This window comes from Acanthaster planci, linkage group LG01 (genome assembly GCF_054643075.1).
Source record: "Acanthaster planci isolate LZ-2023a linkage group LG01, COTS_SCS, whole genome shotgun sequence".
Lineage (NCBI taxonomy): Eukaryota > Metazoa > Echinodermata > Asteroidea > Valvatida > Acanthasteridae > Acanthaster > Acanthaster planci.
In genome coordinates, this window is record NC_141777.1 from 5834166 (window position 1) to 5854473 (window position 20308).

The 20308-nt window shown below is 42.1% G+C and overlaps 1 protein-coding gene across 6 annotated transcripts in view; it reads right to left on the reverse strand.

Annotated features, from left to right (window-relative positions):
• Positions 1-20308, reverse strand: part of LOC110981942 (muscle-specific protein 300 kDa-like) — a 160665-nt gene that overhangs the window by 89691 nt on the left and 50666 nt on the right. For 5 of the 6 annotated variants that reach the window (XM_087145834.1, XM_087145836.1, XM_087145823.1 and 2 more), the window contains 20 exons: positions 19764-19919; positions 18153-18644; positions 17464-17616; positions 17047-17211; positions 16085-16414; positions 15429-15584; positions 14756-14920; positions 13971-14297; positions 13174-13329; positions 12651-12821; positions 9932-10288; positions 9149-9463; positions 8060-8356; positions 5396-5511; positions 4621-4828; positions 3763-3966; positions 2896-3018; positions 2125-2245; positions 1400-1605; positions 549-691 (listed from right to left, as the gene is read on the reverse strand). In XM_087145834.1, coding sequence (XP_087001960.1) covers positions 549-691; positions 1400-1605; positions 2125-2245; positions 2896-3018; positions 3763-3966; positions 4621-4828; positions 5396-5511; positions 8060-8356; positions 9149-9463; positions 9932-10288; positions 12651-12821; positions 13174-13329; positions 13971-14297; positions 14756-14920; positions 15429-15584; positions 16085-16414; positions 17047-17211; positions 17464-17616; positions 18153-18644; positions 19764-19919 — 4361 coding nt within the window. The remainder of the gene's footprint in view (positions 1-548; positions 692-1399; positions 1606-2124; positions 2246-2895; positions 3019-3762; positions 3967-4620; positions 4829-5395; positions 5512-8059; positions 8357-9148; positions 9464-9931; positions 10289-12650; positions 12822-13173; positions 13330-13970; positions 14298-14755; positions 14921-15428; positions 15585-16084; positions 16415-17046; positions 17212-17463; positions 17617-18152; positions 18645-19763; positions 19920-20308) is intronic. The other variant, XM_087145825.1, reaches the window with a different exon arrangement.

Sequence of the window (20308 nt, forward strand, 5' to 3'; positions counted from 1 at the left end):
TTGAACTTAGACTGAACATTTTCCTGTAACATTTAATAAGTTCTGATGCCAGAAACGTTTGTTGGTCAAAAAGCAAGAATAATGAAAAATTGAAGAAATGAAAAGTGTTAAAAAATTGAAAATGGTTATAACCTGATTGAATCTGGCCACATTACAAGTAAAACTATGGAGAAAATGCTTGTAAACGGCAGCCCACAAATAATAAAGCATACACAGTTGTGACTAAGATTTAGAAAGCTTTTATTTGAATAGCAATTGTACCTGAATGAGTTTAAAGTATAAACAAATATTGTCAATAAAAAAATCCCACATCTGTTACTGCTTTCTAGTAATATTGAAGGGTGCTTGAAAATATTGATAGACTGGTTGAAGCTACAACATCAGTCCAACCCTTTATCCTGAAAGAATGAACAAGTTAGTATCCCTTGCACAAGTTACCATGCCAACAAAACTGACACTATGATGGGGGAGTAGGAGGGCATTCCAAGGAAATACTACAAAGACTATAGGCGAGCGGTAGATGAAGTCAATCTTTCAGGGTGTCTTACTCTTTGCACTTCTCTCGCAGGGACTGCAGCTGCTCCTCAACGATAACTTTGTCACTGGGGCTCAGCTCTGGCAAGATGTCGGTGGCCTGAGAGCACAGGGAATCGACCAGATTCTTATAGGTGTCAGAGTCATCACAGATGTCCTGCGAAAAAGTACAATGCATAAAAGCAGTGAAGGAATTTGCAGAGGGACATACAGTCTCCGGGTAGGACCACATAAGGCACAAGCTTTCAGGCAATACAGTCTGCAAATTTCTTCATTGGGTACTCTCACAGATCCACATGACCTGAAGCACATAAGCCATTGCCACAGGCAAAGACCACGAAACCACGCACAGTATTTACATGTTGGGCAAGTCTTCATGTATTATGAACAGCAAATGAGAAAAATGCAGGGCCAGCATCCACTACTGAATTGGCATAATAACACCACCTGTACAAAGCACGCGCGGTGACCACTGCACATTTTGATAAAGAATTGCAGTTACCAGAATTTTACGAGAAAACAAGCTTCAGTGTCTAAATGTTCCAGGTACCATTGCCAGCCAAATGTTCGCAATGGTGGCCTACATGTATCTCAGGGAAATTGTGCGGTCATGGGGTACCCAAGGAAATCTTTTAATAACATCCTGTCATCTGAAAAAGTCATTTCTGTTCCTAGAATCGTTTATTATTACATTTAGAACACATTTTTACAAACCTAGACTAAAACTCTAGATCCACAACTCAAAAAACAAACAAATAATTCTACGTGTGGAAGTTTCTTCAGATGAAATCATACTGGTAACAATACTTGCTCTGAATGTTTCCAGCATCAGTAGGCTGACTAATGCACTTTGGTGTATCCTCACCTGAAACTGCCCTCTCTGTTGCTCCATGTCCTCTAGAGGGCACTGTAGGACAACAGGAGCAAAAGCAATTGGCTCGCTGGCACTCAGCCAACATTCAATCTTAGCAACGTCTGTCTCGTATCGCTTCATCCTGGTGAGATGTTTACCGAGCAAGTCCAGACGTTTAGATGCTGTGTCCTGTAGCTGGCTGTAACATCGCTGCAAATCTGTACAGTGGGAGAATATTTTCGATTCTCCTAGAGTCAGCTGTTCCTCCCAAAATATTTATTATTAGAACACACAAGGATGCAGCATTAATAGATGTAACACTCAGTAAAAGTGTACAGACAAGCTATGGATAAACCACGCTAAAAGGGAACAAATGTTTCCCTAATCCGCCACGAGTACAAAAACACACAGAAATATTTCAGAAAAGAGTGACTACCTCAAGCAAATAACATACTTCTGCTACAATGACACTGACAACATTTTAAGCAATCATCAAGCAACATGCACATTTTCATCTTTGACCATTTGACAACGAGTCCCATAGTTACAGTCTGATTATAACGGTCACTTCACAACAACAATGCGATCACTTTTGTTGATCGCAACATCAAAACGTTGACATTCCAGCCTCTTTCAGTGTTCAAAAACATGGGCTTGCATGCCAACCACTGCAGATAACTGGTACGCATGTATTAGTGTGACACGTCTGTTGTGAAGTCTGCCACGTTCTGACCCACCATTTATCCGAGAATGAAGCTGAATCTGTTGTTCTTCGCTGCAGCGAGGGAACAACACCTGTCCCTTGGACACAACCTGTTGCAGGTGGGGATGATGTGACTTCAGCTGCTCCTGCTCAGACTGAAACAAACAAACAAACAAACAAACAAAATGTTTTTTCCGGTTTTTCACTGGCAGACATACTGGAGAATCGATTAGCAACCAATTTCTTGCTGCTTATTTTCATATCCAAATCAAGGGCAGCAACGTGTGGTTTGTGAAGTTACTTGCATTCTAGCCTCTTTGACAGTGATTCCAATCTCATCACGCACTTTCTTGGTGCAACCCTTGCATGTACACTATATGTTTTTTACTCTCGTGCCTAAAATTTCAATTTCTGTTATTGTTCTCTTGCAAAGGATTCTAACTACTGAAACAAAGTGGCAATAACTACTTTTAAGAGTCTGTATCATTTTAAAAAATCAAGATACCCTACATGTACTGAAATTATTCCTATTGTAAGTTAATCTATTGGCCTTTCTTCCTCACAAGGTGTGTTTCCAACTGAAGGTAATGTGACAGGCAGGTGAGGGTTCTCGGTTATTGTTTTTAATGTTGACTTTTATGGCAATGAAAGAACTGCAGAAGAAACTATGCAATTGAATGTTGAATCGGATGCACTTTGTTTACATATGACAGCATTACAACCTGTTGTTTACAAAATCTGAAAGCTTACAAAAGACAACTCTTAGAGGACTTCTATAAACAGACCAACTGACAGTCCACCTTACCTTAGCCTCAAAGACCTGTTGGACAACGGTTGGCACCTGTAAAGCCGGGCATTCCTTCTGTAGAATCAAGGGTTCTTTTTCCTGGATCCAGTCTGTACATGACTCCAACTGCTGCCAGAAATCCTGTCCAAATACAACAAATCAAACCAACGTGAAGGCTTAAGAAACAGAATACTTTCAGGTGACCAGGGGGTCTAAAGACAAGACCTAAATATTGGAAATGTTCTCAATCCATAAAGAATCTTCCAGTTTCTGTCTGGATATTAAACAATTTCCCATATTTCCAACATTTAATCCCAATCATAGGACCACGTTCAATAGTGCAACACATGTACCCATGTGGGCCATATCCCAATATCTGAGATATGAACTTGTTCACTGTTGGAAGTACACAGATATCTCACGTATTAAATTACTAAACACAGATCAGAGCTGTGTTATATCACATAAATATTGCCACTATCTGCCAATGATTTTCCACTGGACATGCAACAAAAAAGTTGCAAATGTTAGCTATGTTTACATGTGCAAACACACCACAAGTGATCTCTAACAGGATCTTAAATTTACATTCTGATTCATCCTAAAAGATACCCAAAGACTTCAAGACAACCTATAAGAAGCTCTTGAGTAAGTTTTGATGTGCTCAATGAACCAGTTAGACTTTCCACAGCACCTGTCCAAAATGTGTGTCTGACATCATTCAGAGCCACCTGCTAGATCAGCCCAGACTCATGCGCATGCTTTGTGACCAAATGACCTTACCTGTTTGAAAAACCAAACTAGCTCACTTTATTAAAGACAACTCAAACAGCAATCCATGGACGCACGTTTGCAATTTCAAACACTGTTTATACTTCCACATACCCTTCTTTCCACGACACAAGTCTGCAGGATCTTCTGTCTCTCTAAGGCTCTTCGCTCCAGCAATTCCAACTGTGCGCCGATCTGTTGCATGTGCTGCTGTACCATCTCTCGCTCCCTGCGGCTCAGCCCCTGGCAGAGTTTGTCCGCCTGGCTGCTGACCAGCAGATACACCGCCTTCTTGCTGGCAATGTCTGAACAAATAGCCTAGAGTACCAGAAAGTAATTAACCCGACGATGTTAAATAATTTATCAGTCGTCACGGAACGTGTCTTCAACAAGTGTTCCAGTTGAGTGCTTCCCACAAGTATTTTTGTCATGAGTTACAAACGTTATGCATTGCTGGTGTCTCAAAGGCTGTTTTTGTTATTTAAAGTTAGTTACAATGAATGCACAAAAGGCTTACTCAAGCATATCCCAGTGATACAAAACTTTTACCCGCTGAGGACGTATTAACGCAAAACCTCTGTCACTATCAATGAGTAAATAACAACAGAGGAACATCACTCCTGTTCCTTGACCTGAAGTACACTACACCTGGCTGATGGGCACGTTATACCGCACACTTGCATTCTTTTTATTAATCCTTATATGATCCTGTTTAGGGTAACCCTCATTTTACGCTGATTTTATGTTGTTCTTACCTGACACTGCTAATTGGTAAATTAACAAAATGCTGTATGCCAATACAACACAAGTTGAACTCATTAGGGTTGTGAGAGCTTGTACGGCAATAGCAAAAACTTTACAACACTGCCTTTAGCTCAGGCCTAAATCAACACTTCAAATCAACAAAACCAGCGAGCAAAGAGACAGGATCAATAGCATCACACGTTATTACGGATTGCAATGAGTCCTTACATGGTTAGCATCCAGTATCTCTTGAGCGCCCTCCACAGCGGGGCCTACCATCTCTCCCACAGCCAGCTGGTCCTCAGTAGCCTTTAACCATTCCCGGGATTCCTTGGCCTTGTCCAGGAAGGCATTGTAGTCTGTCAGGGACTGCTGGAGGGTGTGGGTGCCCGTGCGGGCTCGCTCCCCGAGACTCACCCACCTCTCAGTGCTCTCACTGTAAAACGAGACTTTGGTCTTTGGAAGAACTTCAGCCCAATGTCTGTGTATTTGTTTGTCACCATTTAAATGTCAGCTTGCTTAAATCAAGTGAGGTTAACAAGCAACTGAAATGGCTTCCATTATCCTCAGTGCCTCAATAGGAAAAGGAACCATGCCCTACAAGCAAGTGCCTACCCTTTGGAAAGTTCATAAGCTTCTAAGAATCACTTCAGAGCCAAACATTTCTCGGGTCTGTTAGTGCAACCTCTTTTAACTCCCAAGTTTTTACTTTACATGATACGTAGAGAATATGGCCACAGCATATTGATTGGACCATTAAATAAAACCCCTAATTTCATTCAAAACAAAAACAAAAAGAAAACTCAAAAGCAAAAGCTTTATGCTCAATAGATACTGAAGCGGTATCCATTTATTCCATTTTCTCAGCCAAACTTTAATGCCTTTTTCAAAACTTTCACGGCAGTATCTTTACAAAATATACTCTGAAGCTCAGTTTCCCTATCAATATGCATCAACTGGTTCAACTGTGACATAAGCAGCTACGTTTCTTGATATTTCCTACCTGAAGAATTCCTGCACAGCATTTCTCTCCTTTGGGCTTGTGGATCCACACACTCTCCTTGTGCATTCCCTCAAGGCATCAAGTTCATTCCTCTCAGCCAGTAAGGAAGACGTCCTCTGAAAAAAAAGAATGTCCCTTGCTTATCTGATGAGCCCCTTGAGGTATCGATGTCACATTATTCGATCACCATAGGCCACACAACTATGGCTCATCTGCAGTGGTGTGCATCGATAGATATTGTGCAATAATTACATGTAGTATTGAGACCAAAAACATAGTGAGGTCACTCCAAACCTAACCCTTCTCTTCTGCTTGTTGTCAATCTTGGAGAAGCCCAGGTGAGGGATGGTTCCTCTAGGGGAGGTTGGAGAGCTCTCAGCTGCACCCATGACTCACTGGGTTATCTTAGCCTTTCGGTAGACGGTGTTTTGGACCTTGCAACACTGTGCAACGATTCCCTGGACAGGTGATGGCACACTACAGCACAGACGTGTCTAACCATTTGGTAACAGCCTTTTATGTACCGGTTCGGTAGGGTATCTGGACACAGCACTAGTAAACACCTGACTGATGTTCTACATCTGCCAAGATGCACTTGTTCCACAAGAGCCAAACTTCATGTACAGTGTATAGGTACATTTCTCAATAGCACAAGCTTTGATGTACATGTGGTTCCTTCTTCGGACAAATGTTGTAAACTTTTATCACGACAACATTAAAACACCTGGACATCACTGTCAGCAAATTTGTGTGCTGCGTTTGGCTTCTTAATACTCCATGCTGATCAATAACAAGAAGTGTATAATCCATGTAGCTATGACAAGAGCATGCTGTCCACCCTGAAATGACTTCCCATGCAGATCGACTGGACCTTGCTCAAACTGTTGGGCATCTCCATCCTATAATACAAATCACTTATGTTGCACAGTCTACACAAACAGTTGGTGATACGATCAGAAACAGGAGCAAGGCAACTCTGGACGCTGACAGCTGAGACAACTTGTAAACAAATTTCCCTCCATGGTATGGCGGGAGATCAAACGCGCCATCAGCTACATGCAAATCGTCCACTGTCACTAAGCCACTGCACACAAGCCAGCCACTCCTGGCTAGATAAGCCAATAAGAAGGGTTTGTTTGACAAGTGGGACACAAAGGCTCTCCTACAATGGCCCTGTCTGTCGCTTGAGTCTGTGCAGTCAAAGTAAATCTAAATATTGATCCCATGGCTTCTAAAGGATGAGATAAATGTGCTGGATCAATGGCTTGAGGTATGCTGCTCAAGCATGGAATCCGAGGTTATTGATTAAGTTGTAACAGTTAGATACAGAGAGGCTTTTCAAAAGAGCCTCATGAATGCAACAGAGCATCCTGAATGACGTTGATTTTTTTGTTCTTGTGAGCAATTTCATGTCCAGCTACTGAGAGAAACTTATAGATGCTCTTTCACCTGTTTCTTGAATTGTGACAGTAACTTTTAAACATGCACGACATCTTGTTTACACATGAACTTGTTCTGAATAAAATTATCCTGAAATACATTAGCCGGAGTGTAATCCGAAACAGCAGCTTGTGCTGATGATTAGAAAGTTAAAGGTGCATGTTAACCACCGACTATATTTCCAACATGTGAAAAAGGGTCTGGCTATTTAAAAAGAACCTGTTTACAGTGACCCCTGAAAATTAAAGAGCACATTTGGCATGACTAATCTTTAAAATATGAGTTTTTTAATAAAAAAATAAATTATGAGATGAGTTAAGGACGAATTCAAAATGTGTGGGTTTGTACTGAGATGCTGGCTTCTTTATTAAACCTTAATCTTCGGGTACATTTGCAATCTAAAACCTTGTCATCATTCATAACAAAAGAGAGAAAACTCCTTGGCCATTTAAAACTTGAAAACAGTTAAATTCAGTTTACTGGTCTCCAATAGACTTTTAAAAATAACATACCTCAAGGTGGATACATGGGACGATTTGAGTGGTTAATCATCCCCTTTCATCAATGTCAATTTTTAAAGTATTTCCTGGGTATAAATATCCCAAAGTTTACAGTTTAAGGCTTTTAATCCATTATCCCTTTGAAAGAAAAAAGAACTCTGACATCTTTGGTAGCCAAACTCCCTCGGAAATGCCTGTACATGCCACTTATACCAAAACACAAATGCAGGAAAAAAAAGTATTTTTTAACACGGTACTCTAATTTCATACTACTTTAATATTTCTGATGACGGAAAGCCATTATCCAAGGGGAGAAAAGTCAAGGAATTGACAATTATAGCAATGATTTTTGACTTTTTGAAATATCAGGTGTTCAGAATTGCAGGCGCAGTGGGTCTTCTTTGGTGTACACAATGTTTTGAGGAAATCAAACAGACCAAGTGAGTCATCCCCGAATGCTCATAAGGCTATCCCATTTAATTGACACAATACTTTCAATCTTCAGCTCTGTGTTGCACAACTCATAACTGTATTCAAGTCATTCTCCCCACAACCATCTGCATGGATTCTCATGGGAAAATATTATGCCTTGCACTTGCAATCATGTCAAGGTACCCCTACTCATATAAATGTGTCCAACTACAATAGTTTCAACTTGCTTGCAATGAAAAGGTTATGGTGAAAGTACAGCCATGTAACGGACGAATGTGACTGCAGAACTAACCTGGTGTTTTTCTAGCTTCTCAGAAATGGGCATGAAGTCATCTTTCTCCATTTCTTCCATGGTTTTCTGGGCTTCATCAAGCACCTTTTCTACAGCGCTCCTTGCCTCCAGGTAACCCCGGGCGTCCTCCAGCTCCCCCCTGCGGGCATCTGCCAGCTGCTCCACTAGGTCGGACAAGGTCTTGATGCCTTGGTCAAGGGTGTCCAGGTCTGGGTCAGGTCGGTGGCAGAGGTGGGATTGCTCGTCTCGGATCTGGGCAAACTCTGCCTGCTTGGCCTTGACCTCTTTAAGGAAGTCCTATGAAGGTAACATGAGGCTGAAACTAAGGCTTTGGTTGGCACAACATGGCACAACATGGAACCCCACATCTAACCCAAATGGCTTTGGGTTAGAACTGTTGGGGACACCACGTGGTTCAGTTATGAGTGTCAAATGAGGCAATTTAACTTCAATGAGATATATTCTAAACTGTTGGGTGCGCATAAATACCAAAGGCAGTGTATGCATCCTTTGCCATGTCAGAAATACATCAAAGCATGAATGCACCAAGAGGTATATGAAGCAATCAAGACCACAGATACCCATCACTAATCACTCAGTCTCACTAGTAGGAAGCTCTATTCAAGCTAACTGCAGCAAAGATATTCTCAAGTCATTTCATTCCTCATCCTGTTATTTCTGCCTTCAGATTCGACTTGTGATGGACTTGATTAAATCTTTACAAAGCAGTCTGCTAACCAAACAATTTTCATACAAAAAGCTTGCTTATAAACACCTTTGCAAGGACATATAACACCACTGGTGGCAGTTTAGTTAATGGTTAACCTGTGACACACTGAAAAACAGAGTCAAGAGAACCATACACCATATACTTGTATAAAAAGATACCCAGATACAATTCATGATTGGTTGAGAGGGGAAATTATAAATCAAAACCCCAATCATCTACTCAGCTTGATATGACAGATGTTACAAGGGCTGTCATCCAATGGACTATCATTCGTATCAAATTCAACAAGCCTGTCCCAGCGTGAAAAAATGCCAATTTTCTAGCATGGGGGGTCCACATTTTGGGAAAAAGCCCCTAACCTCAACACCATCCAGATGAGCCTTGGCTTTGGCAACATCCACCTCGGCAGGTTGGAGTCTTTCCTCCTCCTCCCGCCCCCTGGCCTGCTCAAGCCACTCCCCCAGCCTGGCCTTCCTCTCCTCCAGCTCCTTCCATTGCTTGCTGAGCTGCTGTGTGACAGTGATGCGGGCTTCCACAGTCTCCATGACCACTGCGAGATGCTGGTGGACGTCAGCAGAGAGCTGGGAGGTGGAGAGGTCAGCACTGGAGTCTTCCAAGCTCTCCTCAGCTGCTTGCACCAGCTGGCTGTGCATCACGGCTGTGTCTAACAAAGCCTAGAAGAAACAAATACGTTATCGTCACATGGTTTGCCACAGCGGTCAACATCAACTTCAAACCTGTGACATACGTGTTTTTCTTGGCAGTTTGTAGTTGACAAGCCAATATTTTCAGAGTGAATTGCACACTCAGCTAAGTCCTAATGTCCAGAGTGTCATTTTCATGAATTGAAAGCCTTGACATAAAAGGAAAGTCATTAATGAGCTAATCTTATTTCTAATTTAACTTAAAGAAGCAAGATTTCCAAGGTACAATGAACCATCATTCTGTCATTACGCAAGACAAGATGGAGTGATGAGAAAAAATCAAAGTCTTTCCAAGCCAATTTAGCAATGTTTCCCGTCATTTTTCTCCAACTGAAATTACCGACTAATTCTACTCCCCTTGGATGGGATGCCAGTCCAATCTACAAGTGATTTGAAAGAATATTGGAAATTGCAACTTTGTATAACCATTCAACTTACTTGCAGCTCCTTGAGTTGATTCTGGGCGTCCTCCAGCCCTTCTGTTTCTATGACAACCGCCGCCTTCGCATCAACCTCATCCACACTCCATCCCTGCTGTGCGACCTGCAACCAGTCAGCACAAGTCTGCAATGTCTCCTTATAAACCTGCTGCTGGTTAATCAGGTCTTGGAGGCGTGCCTGTATGCTATTGGCAGTCTGATTGACAGCCTCCAGCCCCTCCTCTACGGCCCTGAGCTCCACCCCTACATGCTGGGTTAGTGTGGGTGTGGCTCGGGCGGAGCTTGTGAGAGCACTACCGGCTACAGAAGCCTGGTCTAGTTTGGCAGAGCATGCAGTGATTTGCCTCATGATTCCCTGTGAGGGGAGATTGAAGGGGAAGGAGGAAATATTACAGGTGGGTGTTAGTCGTGCATACCCAGTGTTAAAGAAAGATCCAGGAACCAATAGACGCAGAAAGGGGAGATAAAAATGGTTAGCGGTGCAATTTTGTCTTACTGGCGAACTTTTCAGGCAAGTAATGTAAAACTTCATAAATTTCATGCATGTTTTTATTTGCAAGCAACATGGTGATTCTTCATTTTGTTAAAAATCTGTCACAAAGATGAAAAGGTCAAACTCACAAATCTGAAGAAAATGCTACAGAATTGGAACAACCTTAATGAATACGACAATTACTTGCAGATGCATTCAAGGGACAATGCAGAACCGTTTATACCAGCAATCCTAGGTTCTTGTGATCTCATCCCATACTTATTTTGATAACAAATTTGGAACAATTAGCAATTAGGAAACGAATACACAATTGACCTGAATTCACGTTATACCATGCAGCAAACAAAGATGATTAAAACATTTCCACACTCATCAATGAGTCACAGTTTGAACTGTTATGATTTTGTGGGTTGTTTGGTTCAGACAAAACAAACACAATAGAAGGAAAAACAACATCCTGCAACAATTTTTTCTGCTAATTGTGAGGTTTTCTACGGGAAGCATTAAATGCCTGCTATAACTTAATATATGCAACGCACATTATAGATTAAATATTGGCAGCATTCCCAAACATTCCACGAGCAATAACTGTTATTATGATTCCAGAAAAAAAAGGCAAATATTAACTTAAAATTATGCCCTACACTTTCATGCATTTCTAACAGAGATGCTGATACCTAAACCAAAAATATGCACTTGACTGTAACATTTTTGCCTTTAAGTGAACATTCCACCTGACTGCGACAAGATGTTTTAGGTCATTTACCACTATCGAATTGTTAACAACATAACCAAGTCCTTCAGCAAAGTGTGCCATTACAGAAACCAATGTGAAGGTTTGTGTGTGCATAATGAAACCCTTCTACCTTCCAACTACTTCAAATGTTCAATTCCTCAAAATGTCCGTTTCCTTGTGCAGGGTGATAAAGTAAAAGGGTTAATAGGTGATGTTTTGACACTTCTTTCGACGGACCTAAAAGTCTTGTGAATGAGATCACCTGTCAACTATACTACCATATATCTCTGTGCGCTTTGTTAGTTGGACCTATCAGGTTAGATGCTGGTGTGATGTTCTACTACAAGCAAGCATACAAGCTCATGTTTGCAGGGGCATAGTGACCACTGGGGCGTGGGGGTGCGGCACTCCCCCAATAAATAATTTTCCCCAATAAATAATTCCACTCATCAAACAGAGTTTGGGTCGGTAAATGAATCCAAAACTAGTACATACACGATATACATTGGCCTCCGGCATTTCCCCCGAAGCATGAAATGTAGCATACCACGGACCACTTTGAGAATTTTACACAACACAAGGTTGGCCAACAAGTTACAACAAGGCAAATTGATTTGGCACACCCCCCAAGAAAATGCCTTCGCTACACCACTGGGCAAACATTGTACATTTGTGGACTGACCCGTTTTCATTCAAGCTAAGCTGGACCCACAGTAAGAGAAAGTCTGCTGAATATCCTCAAGAGAAGCATCTCCTTTCAGTTCTCTTTGTTTCTTTGTCCAGACTTGAGTTCAGACACTAAATTAGGGGCCTACAACTTTGAAATTCATGCACTGGAAGAGTTTATCAATTGACGACGGTGACGACATCGGTGAAACCACAGCAATATGGTCTTGAATGCTGCCAAAACCTGGCGCTGGTCTTTGGAGAATTTGGATTTTTTAGGGTCAGTAGCAACATTATGGACTGTACACAAGTAACAATCAAAAAGCCTGGGATGATAATTCAATGCCTCCCAAGTACTTCCATGCACCCAATGCCAATATGAACACCTCTTTGGATCAAAATACTTAAATCAGATATGCATATGAAGTATTTAAAGCCCACCTAGAATAAACCAGTTTGGGATTTCAAATAAACTAGGTCATTCAAGAGCAAACAACTTGATGTCAGGCCAGTTCTGACATATTCAGTGCATGTCATTCAGTTTGCAGCCACGCTGACAGTGTCAACCTCTCACCTGCGTAATGAAGTTCTCAACTGATTTGCATTTTGAGCATGCCCTACTGAAATACCAAACTGGATCAATGTTGAATGATAAAGCACCCTCTCTTGCCTACGCACGGGGGTCCATTTAGCTGTAGTCATCGATGGTGTTATAAACAGTGAACTAGGTTCAGATGCTCAGTCACCATGACAACAAATGTGTCCTTAATGATGGAATGATGAAATTTAGCATGGTGAATATGTCAAAGTAACCCAACTCACCTGGAGCTGTGAGAGCTGTTGCTGGCTGTCCTCCAGGCTGGCCCCCTCTGGTAATGCCCCCTGGGTGGTGAGCTGCTGTGAGATATCCAGCAGGGCCTTCTCTGCCTCCTGCAGGGCATCCTGATACCCCTGGTGCTCTGTCACACTGTATGTCAGGGCATCTGTCACATCCTGCAACGGAAGGCATACCATGTGTTTTTATACGTACTTTAAAATTCCTCATTTGATTTGATTTCTAAAGTTCAGAGCCTTCTCAAAGTAATGATTTTTACAATCCCAGTCTTTCGTATTTATGTCATATTCAAAAATGCCTTCAACATTTTATGCATTACTGATGCCCAAGAGTCAACTTAAAAATTTTGCTTAGCTCTCAAATCTGCTTAACAATAAACAGACTACCGATCAAGAAATATCAAGCAACACATATTTCCTCTGACTGGCTCTTACTACCTTCTACTGAGCAAGTTAATCTGCTCGTCACTGTATCAACTCATCAGTTTCACAGAATCACAAGAAGACTTACCTTTGACCGAAGGCGCAGTGCCTGATAGCGAGCCCTGAGGTCAGCCGTCTCCCCTTCGACGTCCACTGAGCCCGTGTCGTGCTCCAGGACCTTCAGAGCTTTCTGCTCCGCGTCCTGGAGGTTTATGCTGTGGGAAGTAATCTCACTCTCTAGGGCCTGTGAGAAGTACACACAAACACTTGTTGGCTACAAGAGACCTGTAACTTTGGCCAACTTCAACTGGAAACCATTACTAACCTACTGGTCAAGTTTTCCAGGCACCAAGAATATATTTTATGAAAAGGTTAAGAAGGAAAACCAACAAATTGTTTACAAATGGTCCCAAGTTTGCCTGGGCCGGCAGAGCAAAAATAAGAAATTCTAAGCTCCAAAATCATTGCTGGTTTACTTTCTACAGAATAGAAAAAAAAAATCATTCATTCTGTGGTCCTCGATGGAACATGATATGCACAAACCATGAGGCCATGTCAACACAAGGGGTCCCAAGCCGCATCAATCAAGCAGTCAATACCAGATGTGAGTCACACACTGTGGCAGCCTGTGATGCTCTCTAAGATGCACAGCGAAAGTTGGTTTATTACTAGCTCAGTCTTTCTTGTGCAATGAGAAATTTTGAGATGCTGGTGGCAACAGACATGCCGGTCCTTATTCACAGTGTTGCACATGCTGAGAACAATGCACGCACGCTCAGAATGCGCATGCTCGGAACTGCTACAAAGGACCAGTATGTTTGCCACTACCAAGCATCTCAAAGTCTCCCATTTGTGATTTATTTCAAATTGTTCTCCATCTCTTACCTTGTATCTCTCTAGCTGGCTCTTCTTCTCGCCAAGGTCTGCTTTCCTCTCAGGCTCCTGGGTGAGAACTTTCTCCGTCTCGGCCAGCCACTCGCCAAACTCCTCCTCTGCAGTCTCATACTCGCTCCAGCAACGGACACGCTCAACCAGGGCCTTCCCAGCATCCTTCACACCATGCACCAGTGAGGTCAGCGTGACCGATAGGTCGGCCACTTGACCCTGGACAACCTCTTGACCCTCAGGCGAGGTGTGCGGCAGGATGTGGTGACCCTGGTCAGTGGCACCACGGACTTGGGCTTCAAACTCGGTTAGGTGACTGGCCATGGTCTTTGGGAAAGAAAGAAAACACTATATAGTTGAAAAATTCAACACAAGAGCCAACACTGGAGCCTGCCTGAGCTTTGCTTGTCTACGCAAGAAAATGTAAAAATTCCAAATGATTCAATTCACAGGCAAACAATACAGAGCCATTTCAAATTTGAATTTCTGGGATCATCTCCGGTAATGCTACTAACAAACTATAACTACAAAGCAAGCCAATACAACTGATATTATTGTAATGTCTAAGCTCACAGGTACACTAATTTGGTGACAACAGTTCTGATAGGTCAGTAAAATTTCAGTTCATAATCAAGACGCATTCTAATGGAATTTTCTCTGATGATGGAGCTGATATCACCATGCGAATACTGAGGAATATGGTCACTGCTACTTAGGTGCAAATTTGGCTGGAGAAGTCACTGCAAATGTGACATCCACTTGCCCAAACAGCGGGGTAAACCCACCTCCAGAGCAGCTAGTTTAGCATCAACAGAGGGCCTGTCTCCAGAGATGTCTTGCAGGGGGCTCAGCCGTTGCTCTGCTTCACTGAGAATACTCTGGCTTTCCTCCAAGGACAGACTGAAGTCTGTATGGTCTTGGACTCTCTCCTGGCACAATTTGACCTGGGCCTGTTAAAAAGAAACAGGGATTCTGGATGAAATATTCTAAGACATTTGGCTCAAAATGTTACCAAAATGGTTAAAAAATCTTTCTGAGAATTCTGTTTCTTGGGGGAAAGGGAAATAGAACTAGCTATGGATAACAAAGTGAGTTTTAAAATCATTATTTTGTTTGAACAAGAGTTGGATATAATCTTACAGGTAAAGTGGAAAATTTGAGCACAATTTTGTCAATTTAGTCAATTTTGTTTTCCATGGGGAGACATTTTTTCTCAGGAAGAAACAAGTTGTAGCTCAGAAAAACCTGCTAGAAGAGCAAAAACGTGGAGGAACAAATAATGAAATGGATGAACAAGCACGCATTTGCTCTTATCACCAGCTTAACAATCTAACCTTTTTTTAAATGATCCATGCATCCATGTGAAACTATTCACACGAACGAGTTACCAATATCATCCTTCTTCACTGATACATTTACTCAAATTGAACTGAAAATCACTGACTGTGACTTTCTTACCTTCATGGTGTTGACTAATGTTTGGTGGCGAAGTCTAGCCTGGGATAGCTGTCCACTGACAGTGGAATCCATTGGGTTGTTGTTTAGGATAGGGTCAGCACTCAAGACCACAGCATTGAGGGATGTCTCCAGGCTAAGGACGTCCTCGTAGACAATCTAGCACACACAAGATAAACCCAGACACAGTGTGTAGACATTTGCATGTGGTGATACTTATTGCAATGAATATTAGGTTATAATATGGCCGTTTGTTGAGTGCTGTGACGTTATGATATTCACTGGGGCTCTGGGCATGCTGAACAAGTTGTGTTCAAACTCAAGAAGAGGAATCACAACTTTTGAAGTTACCAGAGCCATTTCTCAGTCACAAGGCTCTGACTTTTTTGCATGATAATGGAAATAAGCAAGTACTATAAAATTTTGCCCACATAATGTCTGTATGTATTAGAATCTCAAACCAAATGCAGATAAAAATGACAGCTTAGAATGTTCTGTCTTTCGAATAATTATGTAATCCTACAAAGTGGGAATAATTAATATAATGCCTACTCATACAGTGGGATCCAGTAACATATAAATAAAAAACACTGTAGTGTCCAAAAATAAACTTCAGCTTTCACAAACCATCAGTCTGAATTTGTTTGCAAGATATTTACCTTCAAACTCTCCAGCTGCTCTTGTTTCTCGGCTACGTCTTTCTTCAACTCCAGCTCTTGGCTCGTTTCTGCCTCTGCCTCGTTGAGGCGTTGGACCAGCCTCTCATGTTCCTCCTCATACTCCTCCCACTGACAAATGGCACCCTCCAGAGACAGCTTGATGTCGTCGGCGTCTCCGACCAGCCTGGACCAGTCCCGGCCGGATTGATCCAGTTCTTGCTGGACTATGGCACACCCATCTGGGGAGGTTTCTGCGAGGACTTTACCACCAAGAGCTTGGGTGGGCTGCATGAGCTTTTCCTCACAAGATGGAACATCAGATATCAATTCCTGATTGAAAGAAAAAGAAAACATTTTCCACTTTTTCAAAGTAGCACACAGACCCTCTGAAACAGGCTCATGGAAAACCAATTTTTTGCTTCAGCTCAACCCTAGCTCCAACAACATACACGTTTAGGAACATACCTGAACCGTGTCTTGATTTTCAATGAGAATCAATCAACAGAGAGAAGAGTATTTGAAGACTTCTTCTTTTCTCAGTATTGCAACCCTGAACATTGCAGATTTTCAAGGACCTAAGAGGGTTAGGTTTACCTAGGAGGGTTAGGTTCAGTGGAAAAGAGGAAAGCTACAGGTCTTGGTACATTTGGATTTGAAATCAAAGTTCTCTAGTTCTATAAAGTCTGTCACAGTAAAAAGGATATGAGATTTGCATGATGAAGTGATGTCGTCAGTACCACTTTAAAGCAACGAGACACAATTGTCTCTTATCAGCAGACACAGCTAAACTTCTCGACAGGATCTTCTCAACATTTTAAATAGTGTGCTCAAATTGTCAGTGAAAGAAAGAGCTTACCACTGTAGTTTTTCATCAGCAGGTTGCAAGGGTAATTTCTTTTCTAAACAAGAAAACATTTCCATGCAACAATAATTTGGTCTTGAAATGGGTTATGGAAACTTACTGTCACACTGGCCAGTTGTTGATTGAGGGTGTCTTTGGTGCCAGCAAGACAGCTGTGGTGTCTCAAGGCCTGATTGGTCGATTCCAGCCAATGACAAAGGGCCCTGTTGAGGTCATTGTACTCCCGATGGTTCTCTGCTCTCTGGAACGTTGTTTCAACAGCTGCCTACATAAAACAAAAAAAACCATTTCTAAATATTTTGTGGGTGGTTTGATTTCACTTTTGACAATGCTGGTAGGCAATTATTCCTAAAAGATATTGCTCTCAGCAAAAACACGTTAAAAGTTCCAGTTCTCACATGCTGTGTTTATTATGGAAATAATTAAATTATTTTTGGATGAGTCTAGTGAATGCTTGAAAAGAACAGCTACGTTTGCATTTGGTTCTGTTCTTAGATATAAAGAACGTCATGCCTACCTTAGCACCTTGCATTAATTTCTTGTGGTGTTCCATCATCTCGGTGGCCTTCTTAGTAATTTCATCTTCCTCTGTCAATCTCTGAAGCTCCTTAGCACCAGCCCAGAGACAGTCCAAGGATTCTTTCTGTTGAGCTACCTCAGCAGCCAAACTCTGGATGCATCAACAAGGGGGAGAAATGGATGTTGATGAGGATAACTTAGTTATGAGAATCACTGTAGTACATAGTAAATGGTTATGCACTAACTCAGTCAAAACTGGATAAAAAGAGAGCAAGAGGCCTTTGACAAGAATGCATCAGGCTTGAAAAAGACTAATGAAATGTAAGTGTGGGCTGAAGGACGGCAGCTCTGGGCGAACCCTGGAAAGCTTACAAGGAAACAGCTGGCCTTATTTAGGACTTCTTGGTAAGGCAGACTGGGCAAGAGGAGGCCTTATTGGTCACGAGATTGAGGGAAAGTTAGATTGGGTAAGTTAACCTAGCCCCATGAATATAGGAGACAGGGTAGACAGCAGAAGACTGGGCTGGGTTAGGGCTCAGATTGGGATAGGTTTTACAGGGTTCAGGCTGGGCTAGGTTTAGGCTCAGACTGGGTTGGGTTATGGTTCAAGTTAAGAGTTAGATTGGGTTGAGATAATCACCCATGGGCCAAACTGGGCCATGAGTATCAAACACCCTTTTAGCTTACCTGGTACTGATTAAGCTGTTGTTCCTTGTGCTTCACATCTGGTGCCAGCTCGGGTTCTTTGACCAGGATAACTTCTGCCTCTCCCAGTTCCTCCGTCACCTGAGAGTACTGGCCATCAAAGTCGTCCCAGAGGCTCAAACACTGCTGCAGATCCTGAGTCTGCTTAATCAAACTTGCTGCAAGCTCCTCCAAGGCAGCGTGAGCAGCCCTGGTATCCTGCCTTAAGAGCTCCTGGCCGGAGACTGCTGTATTGGGGAGGGTTTTGCCAGCTTTGTGATCCAGAGCCTGCAGGAGGTTATGTCCAGTTCCTCTGAGGGCTGCCAAGTCCTTCAAGTTCTTAGCTCTGTCCTGGAGGGTCAGCTTGTCGCCAAGGAGACCAGAGTTCTGGGCCAGGGCTGCTTGAGAGGAGGCTAGCCAGGAGTTGAAGTCGTTCAGGGCATCCTGGTACTGGGCGTGGTCTGCAGCATTATGCTCACTCTTTTTCAGCTGGTCCTAAAGCACAATGAAGTTGAATGAATATGAGGAAAGATATCCAAGACATACACGAAGTAAATTCGTAGCTATTTATTATTAAATTGTCCAGAAAGTTCCAACTGTGCAAACTGACTGCAAACTGTAACCACCCTGAAAAACCATTTAGCACTTTTGCTCAGCTCAAACAATTGCACATAGTGTGTTCAAACCTAAAACTGAACATGGCAATCTTTCATTTTTTCTTACATCTACAAAGCCATTTAAATTAAATAAAATTCCATTTTTGTATTGGCATCAAGCCATTTCTATTTGGATGTCATTTTCCAGAGCTCTCATTAGCAATACAAACATGCATAACTGGTCACACAGCACACTTCCTGTACACATCGAAATCAAACACTTAAAATGTCATGTTAGCATGTCAAATATGACCATAATAACAGATACAGACTAAGTGGAGATGTCATAACTGCAGTGACACTGCGCTAGCATGTGCATTCTTGGACTTGATGCACATGTACATTTGGCAAGTCACGACACCCTGTTGGTTGAAGTGGCATGTCACCTGCATGTACCACCTGTCCACCTGTGCCACAGCAGTAATAACTCCTAATAGACCGATTGCACCTTCTAAGTCATGGGACCTATAGTGGGTATTAAATATCAATAAACATGGCGTCCCCCACAGTAAAGTGTTTCGTAGGTATCATTTACCACAAATAAAGCCAATGGTAGGTACCATACTCAGACTACTGATGTGCTGGGTACTATACCGTAAATCGGCTTAATTTTTTAGTAAACAACACTTAGCCCCTTAACGCCAGGATTCTTTTGACCACGACTGCTGGGCTGCGATATGCCTGGTACGCAAACCCCTGTCCAGCAGCAGGCCCACATTGAAACGGCAGGTGCATGGTGAATAGAATGTATGTGTGGTATGCACTAATCCTCACACAAAGCTGCAGCTGTAGCCGTCTACCGGTGTTAAGTGATTAAAACACACTTTGCTATAGGAAAGGTCACATGACTAAGTGGGCGTAATCAGTGTATTCCAGTTGCCAAAGTTCTACTTTGCAGACTACCAAGACTATGCAGTATGTGAACAAAATATCCCAATAATGAACACCACGGCCTTACCTTGGCTGTCATGATCAGTCTCTGGAACCTGGAGGCCAGTCTGGTCGACTCACTGACAACGCCTACATTACCAACACTGCTATCCAAAAGGCTCTGAGCCTGTCTGGACACGGCCTCTACAGCTGGCTGCCTGCTCTGGATGGTTTCTTGAAGGGCCTAAATGAAGGCAACAATAAAATGACCTCCTTGTGAATGACACAAAACCTTTGAAGACAAGAAATGCTGACTAAATAGAGTAATGAAATACCAAGATAAAAACCAGGAACTCTACCATTTATTGATTTTTGATGTACGTACAAAGATAAATATTTATTTACTACATGTATTTATTTCTATTTTTCATCATTTTCCTTATGACTGAATGAAATTTAAATTGCTCTGAACTTCATTAGTAAGCCAGGTACTTTGTCCACTTGCCATGTTTATTATTTCAAAGAAACGATGGAAGAATGTCAGTTTTAGATTTTCCTTTTATTCTCGATGATCAGCATACGCATTTTGGAAGTCATATAACATCAAACATAGTTGATTTTAATCTTGTTGAT